The 7,657-nt window shown below is 43.3% G+C and overlaps 1 protein-coding gene across 2 annotated transcripts in view; it reads left to right on the forward strand.

Moving 5' to 3' along the window:
• The window catches only part of acadm (acyl-CoA dehydrogenase medium chain), a 45,751-nt gene extending 38,338 nt beyond the window's left edge, over nt 1–7,413 (forward strand). For both annotated transcript variants that reach the window (XM_052011901.1, XM_052011900.1), the window contains exons 11-12: nt 171–419; nt 7,036–7,413. In XM_052011901.1, the coding sequence (XP_051867861.1) occupies nt 171–419; nt 7,036–7,107 (321 nt within the window). In that variant the 3' untranslated portion in view covers nt 7,108–7,413. The remainder of the gene's footprint in view (nt 1–170; nt 420–7,035) is intronic.
• The last annotated feature ends 244 nt before the right edge of the window (nt 7,414–7,657 follow it).

Below are 7,657 nucleotides of genomic sequence, written 5' to 3' on the forward strand. Positions count from 1 at the left end.
TGGGCCTGGTTCCATGGTGTATCACTCTATGACACAGGTACTGTGTGATTGGGCTAACACCACACTCAGCTATGGCTTGCTTTTCCCTCTCTCCCCCTTCACCCTACCTCTCCCCCATCTCTCTCACACCTTCACTGCCCCCTCTCCTTTGTCTCTCCCCCACCTCCCAGCATCAAGCAGTTTCCTTCCTCCTGGCAGAGATGATGATGAAGGTGGAACTGGCTCGCCTTGCTTACCAGCGGGCAGCCTGGGAGGTCGACCAGGGGAGGAAGAACACCTATTACGCCTCCATCGCCAAGGCCTTCGCAGGGGACATGGCAAATCAGGTCGCCAGTGACGCCGTCCAGATCTTCGGCGGCAACGGGTTCAACAGTGAATATCCCGTGGAGAAACTGATGCGAGATGCCAAGATCTACCAGGTCAGTGGACGGTCCCGCACCACAGAGTCTACCTGCCGGGTTCCAACACCACTCAGCAGCCGTGTCTGAGCTCACACTTCTGTTTCTGCAGGGCCCCTCACAGAGTCCTGAGGAGCTCTGCAGCCAAGTACTGAGGGAGGGGCGGTACTGAGGGAGGGTCACACTGTGGGAGGGGTAGTACTGATAAAGTGTTGTTCCATTGGAGATGACGTCCTTCATATGGGATGTTAACCACGGCCCTGTCAGCAGATGTGAATTGCACCGCACAATTCTAAAGATTAGTGGAGTGATCCTCACTATCCTGTGACTGTGTTTACCCCTTATCCAACATCACTTAACAATAGTGTCACTTCAGTAAGTAAATCTGTGAGCCATCTGATCTCTCTCCAGCCAACAGCAGAGCACCTGAGCAATTATCTGGTAACACGGTTTGTGGGTGCTTGTGAATTCTAGCTGCTCAAGCAGTTCAGAAGTCCTTCATTGGCTGTGAATCTCTTTAGGATGTCCTAATACAGTAAAATGTAAGCTCTTTTCTATGACAACTGAATTGATGACAACTGAATTGATGACAACTGTGGATGGAGCTCTTTTGAAGATCCAATCATGTGCAGTTTAGGGTTGTTGAATGAAAAGATTGCATTCATTTATACAGCAGAGTTTGATATCTGGCGCTGTCTGTGTGGAGTTTACACATTCTCCCTGTGACCGTGGGGGTTTGCCCTGGTGCTCTGCTTTTCTCCCACATCCCAAAGACGTGCAGGTCGGTGGGTTAATTGGCCACTGTAAATTGTCCCCAGTGTGTGGGTGAGGGGTAGAATCTGGGGGGAGTTGATGGGAATGTGGAGAGAATAAAATAAAAGGATTAGTGCTTGCTGGTCAGCACGGACTCAAGTGGGCCGAAGGGCCTGTTTCCTGGTCTCTCAGTATAACTGTGCATCTACCAGACCCCTGAAGACCCCACCAATGGTGCTTCTGGATAATCCCCCAAATCCACTGGCAGGAGGAGCAAGCCAAGGGCAGCACCCTCTCCCAGCACTGTCACCCCAATTACAGTCGGCTGACTCCAGTGGGCAGGCCACGTCACTCCCCTTCCTGAAACAGGCGCTCCATTCCCAGCTCTGTCACAGGAAGAGTTTACAAAGGAAAATGTCAAGTTCTTAAAGCCTCTCAGAAAGATGTAACATCCTCACTGAATCCTGGAAATCCTTGGGAATATTCTGCATAGCACTGAGTACCTCAGGTCCGGGTTGCTGGGAGCACACAGAAGGTGCCTCGTGCTAAACACCCCACCTACAGAAGAGCCTGCAGGTCCCACACTGGCCTTATCACCCACCTCAGAACCCACAGGGCCAGAACAGAAGCAAATCGTTCTCTTTTGATAAACTAATAAACCCCAGCTAGGGTTTAACCCCAATGGATCACCATAACCTGTTTTTTGTACTTTATTCATTTGTTCATAATGTTATAACAACCTTCTCGTCTTTAAAAGCTTTTATTTACATGTTGAATATAATTTGAAAGCACAACATCTACGCTAGCTAACAGACTACAGGCTAACCTCTCCCTTTTGTCTGAGACTATTATGTTTTCTCAGCCAGTTACTGGTGGGGAGTGTAGTGGTGGGAGGGGTGGGGGGAGGTTGGGTACAATGGTTCGGTTGGAGAAGTAGCATTCTGGGGTTGTGCACCACTGAACTGGTGACACAAGTTCAAATCCCACCACAATTTAAATTCTGGTGATTCAATAGATCTGGAATTTTACATGAGTTAGTCTCGGTAACGATAAGCATGATTGTGATAAAAACCCATCTCATTCACCACCACTCTTCAGGGTAGGAAATCTACCACTGGTCTGGCCTTCAGACCCACCAATGGGGTAGACTTGAGTGCTGCCTCAGTTCAGTGGTAACTAGGAATGAACAATAAATGCTGGCATTGTCAGTGATGTCCCCTTGCCATGACCAAGTTAAGACAAAGTCATCTTGACTCTCCTGTTTGTGTGATCCTGCTGTGTGCACTGGGTACCACACCTCCCAACGTGACAGCAGTAGAGAGGTTTTGAGATGGTGAGAGGTGATGCGTGAAGCCACATTATTCGCCCTTTCTACGTGGCTTCTCAAACGCCGATGGTGGTGGGTCCGAGGGGATCTCTCACTGCTGTCAGTGCCTTTGACGCTCCTGCCTGCTGTTGTCCCCTGGGATGGAACGCTGCACGACTGATTGCTGATGCGCCTGCCGCAGTAGCCTCACTGAATCTGCCGCTGAATCACTGCACACATTGAGATTGAGTGCCATTCCTGAGTGGTGATTAGTCACGTAACCAGACAGTGTGTAATGATGGAGCCTGAAGTACATTGTGGAGATTGTATTTTGTTTCTGCTGGTTTATGGGTTGTTTTACTTCTTTAACACATGGTCTTCCAAAACCCTGCTACCTGTGTCCAAGCACACGTTGTGTCCTGGTGACACAGGAGACTGCAGATGCTGGAATCTTTCTTTTCAATCTTTTTATTAATTTTCAAATTAGTACAAATTTATATATATATATTTCTATGTCTATATATATCTATATATCTATATATAATATATATATAAAACATTAGTAATTCTACATCTGGTGCAGAGAGATCAGGAGAGCAACTATAACAGTTCATATATATAATCACAAGGAGTCAAAAAAAGTAGTCTAGACCTCCCGCTCTCTTATTAAGTGAACATAATACAGAAGGAAAATTGAAAAGAGATTTAATTATATGAAAAAAAAACCCAAATCAAAAAAAAATTAATAATAAACCAAAAGAAACCAAAAACTTCAAAAAAAAAAATTGGGATGATATTTCTTCAATTAAAAAAAAACATTATTGTGTCGTTAACTCCACTCCTCTGTATTCAAGGGTTATTCAGAGAGATCTGAAAAAGGTCAGCTTATATCATATGGAAATATTGAATAAATGGACTCCAAACTTCCTCAAATTTAAGTGAAGAATCAACAGTACCACTCCTAATTTTTTCTAAGTTTAAACATGCTATAGTTTGAGAAAACCACTGAAAAGTGGTGGGGGGGCATTGGATCCTTGCATTTGAACAAAATGGATCGCTTGGCCATTAATCTAACAAAGGCAATCATACGACGAGCAGCAGCAGATAAATGGCGAGATTCCATCATTGGTAACCCAAAAATTGCAGTGATTGGGTGAGGTTGTAAATCAATATTCAATACAGATGAAATAATGTTAAAAATGTCTTTCCAATATTTTTCCAAAAGGGGACAGGACCAAGACATATGTCAGGGAAGCCAACTTTGAATTTCATCTGTCACATATAGGATTTATATGATGACAAAAACAGGCTAACTTGTCCTTGTACATATGGGGCCTGTGAACCACCTTAAACTGTATCAAAGAGTGTCTGGCACACATAGAAGGTGTATTAACTAATTGAAGAATTTTCTTCCATGTCTCTGTGGGTAAAAGTATCTGGAGTTCTCTTTTCCATTCATTCTTAATCTTATCAAGTTCCCCTGGGCATATTTTCATAATCTGATCATAAATTATTGCTATCAGGCCCTTCTGATAAGGATTAAAACCTAAAATTTTTTCCATAATTTCAATTTTATATGGTGTCGGAAAAGAAGGTAAAGTAACTTTTAAAAAATTTCTAATCTGTAAATATCGAAAAAAATGTGATCTAGGCAAATTGTATTTATTAGACAACTGTTCAAAAGATAAAAAACAGTTATCAACGAATAAATCACGGAAACGTTATTCCCTTCATTCTCCATAAAGAAAAAGCTGAGTCAATTCTGGATGGTTGAAAGAAAAAAATTGGATTGAATGGGGCTTGATAAAATAAATTTATTCAATCCAAAAAATTTATGAAATTGAAACCATATCCGTATTGTATGTTTAACTATTGGATTAGTCATTCGTTTACTCAATTTAGTAAGTGCAAAAGGGAATGAAGCTCCTAAAATAGAAACTAATGAAAATCCTTGCACTGATTCACACTCAAGGTATACCCAACGAGGACATTGAATTGCATCTAAATCTTGTGCCCAGAAAATTAAGTATCTAATATTAATTGCCCAATTGTAAAATCTAAAGTTAGGCAAAGCCATACCACCATCCTTCTTTAATTTTTGTAAATATTTCTTACTTAACCTTGGGTTTTTATTCTGCCATATATATGAAAGTATTTTGGAATCAATAGTGTCGATAAAGGATTTTGAGGTAAAAGTTGGAATCGCCTGAAATAGATAGAAAAATTTTGGTAAAATATTCATCGTAGCAGCATTAATTCGGCCAATCAATGATACAGAGAATGGGGACCATTTAGTAAATAATTGTTTAACGTAATCAATTAAAGGTTAAAAGTTAACCTTAAATAAGTCCTTGTGTTTCTTGGTAATTTTAACACCCAGGTACGTAAAGTAATCAGTCACTAATCTAAATGGTAATTGCCTATAAATTGGGACTTCCATGTTTAATGGGAAAAGTTCACTCTTATTAAGATTTAATCTTTAACCAGAGAAAACACTAAACTGAGCAAATAGTGATAATACTGCAGGGATAGATTTCTCCGGGTTAGAGATATAAAGTAATAGGTCATCTGCATAAAGAGATATCTTATGCGTCCCCTTTCCACGAGTGATACCAAATATGTTCCAGATGATGGAATCTGGAGAAACACACAATCTGCTGGAGGAACTCAGCGGGTCAAGCAGCGTCTGTTGGGGGGGATGGAATGCAGGGTTTCGACCTGAAATGTTGACAATTCCTTCTCCCCCACAGATGCTGCTCAGCCCTGCTGAGTTCCTCCAGCAGATTGTTTGTTGCTGAGCATTGTGATCTGTTTGCTCACCTCTCCTTGTATCACCAACCCTCTTCGGCTCCCCGTTTAAACAAGATTCTCCTTGTTTTTAAATCACTCCTTGGCCTCACCGCTCTGGATCTATGCCAATAACTCTGCCAAGTTTAGAAGAATGAGATAAAACAGAAACTGCTGGAAACTCAGCAGGTCAGGCAGCATCTGTGGGGAGAGAAACAGAGTTAGTGTTTCAGGTCCGGAACCCTTTGTCAGAACTCGGGAAGGGAGGAACAAGTTAATGCAGGTAGCAGAGCCCTAAAACATCAACAGTTTCTTTCTCCACATGCTCTGCCTGACCTGCTGAGTATTTCCAGCATTTCCTGTTTTTCAGATTTCCAGCATCTGCAGGTTTTCTGATTCTCATCTCTAGAATGAGAAGGGATCTCATTGAAACATGAAAAATTCTGGCAAGGCATGACAGGGTGGAGGCAGATATGACGTTTCCACCAGATTAGATATCTGAAAGATGGACCACAGCCTTAGAGTAAGTGGTTGGCCATTCATAACTGAGATGGGAAGAAATTTCTTCACCCATCTTTGGAATTCTCTGCCCACTGTAGATTCTCAGTTGCTGAAAATGGTTCAAGACTGAGATAGATAAATTTTTAGGGAAATTGAGGGAATTTTGGAGTTAGTGCAGGGAAGTGTCACTGGGGCTCATTGATCTCATTGAGTGGCGGAGCAGCTGGAGGAACTGTGGTTCTCCTTCAGCTTATGTTCCCTCTCAGCAATGTCCTGCAGAATCAGATTTATTATCACTGACTGACATGAAATGTGTTGTTTTGCGGCAGCAGTACAGTGCAAAGATGTAAGGTTACTATAAATTACAAAAACAAATAGTGCAAAAAAAAGGAATAACGAGGTAGTGTTCATGGACCGTTCAGAAATCTGATGGTGGAGGGGAAGAAGCTGTTCCTGAATCATCGAGCATGGGTCTTCAGGCTCCTGTACCTCCTCCCCGATGGTAGTAACGAGAAGAGGGCATGTCCTGGGTGGTGAGGGTCCTCAGTGATGGATGCCGCCTTCTTGAGGCACCGCCTCTTGAAGATGTCCTCGTTGGTGGGGAGGGTTGTGCCCGTGATGGAGCTGGCTGAGTCTGCAACCCTCTGAAGCCTCTTTCGATCCTCACAACCCTCTGAGGTCTCTGCGTTCCTACAGTTCCAGCCTCTTGGTTGTGGCTCACTTTTACTTGCTGTGCCCACCTGCCTGAGTCCTGAGCTCTGGAATTCCCTCCATAACCACCTCCTCGTGAGGTATTCTGCAAAGCTGTCCTTGCCCAGGGATTGGTCTCTATGGCTGGGTGTCAGACCTTGCTTGAAGCACTTCGATACATTAAGTAACCCAGATTGCTGGCCTAACACAATTTTGCACCATGTTATAAATTACTAACCCATGAATGTTTGTGTTGATTGTTGCTGTAACTCTATACAAATACAGTAAAACTTCGATAATTTGGCATCCTTGGGACATGGGTGGTGTCAGACTGCCTGTTTCCAGACAACTGGATTTTACTGCTTTTAATATCCCCATAATTTTCCAGTGAACCTGTTACATTTAAAGGGAGCATGGGGAACGGGATGCCAGTGAGTTTACGGAGAGTGGAAATGGGGCCCTGGTGAGTTTGAAGGGAGTGGGAAGTGTGGCAAACGTCATCCGGTGGGCCAGATGATAAACCATTTTGATTTCTGCACGGTTGGAATGGCGGGTTATTGGGCTCACTATAAATTGTTCAGCGTGTGGTTTCTTTTGCAGATCTACGAAGGCACGGCTCAAATCCAGAGACTAATCATCGCACGGGAGCACATTGAGAAGTTTCAGCAGTGAGTTACTGACAGCCCACTGGCAAGCAATGTGATGTACCCCTGGTTAAATGCTCAGCTATGCAATTCCAACACTTCCCAACCTTTAGTCTTCCATCCTGCTTTACAGGAAAAGTTTAACCCATTGCCCACTGATCAAAATTTTCTTAGTTTTAACCTTGCTTTGTATCTATTAGCAAGCGCCTCAGTTTGGGTGGTATAAGGAGCACTTTGGAACTGTGAAATTTGGTGAAATTATAAATGTGGAACAAACAAATGATTATTTTAAAAATAAACCACCAGCAAGGTGTTGTTGGAACAATTTTCGGCATTCACGGCTTCCTCCTCTGTTGTCCTCCCTGCTTCCTTGGGCATGGGCTACCCATTGCCCCCTGGTGCCACCTTCATGATCTTCACCAGGTCTTTGCAGCACAAAGAAAGGCCATTTGGGCCATCTTATCCACACCAGCATTTATGGGGGTCTCCTACCCTTCGGAAAATTGTCAGCTGTGGCTTGAGGCAATTCTTTTTGCCTCTGGGTGAGAGGTTGTGGAATTGGGTCCGTCACCAGGGAC

Source organism: Pristis pectinata, chromosome 3 (assembly GCF_009764475.1).
Source record: "Pristis pectinata isolate sPriPec2 chromosome 3, sPriPec2.1.pri, whole genome shotgun sequence".
In the NCBI taxonomy this organism is placed as follows: domain Eukaryota; kingdom Metazoa; phylum Chordata; class Chondrichthyes; order Rhinopristiformes; family Pristidae; genus Pristis; species Pristis pectinata.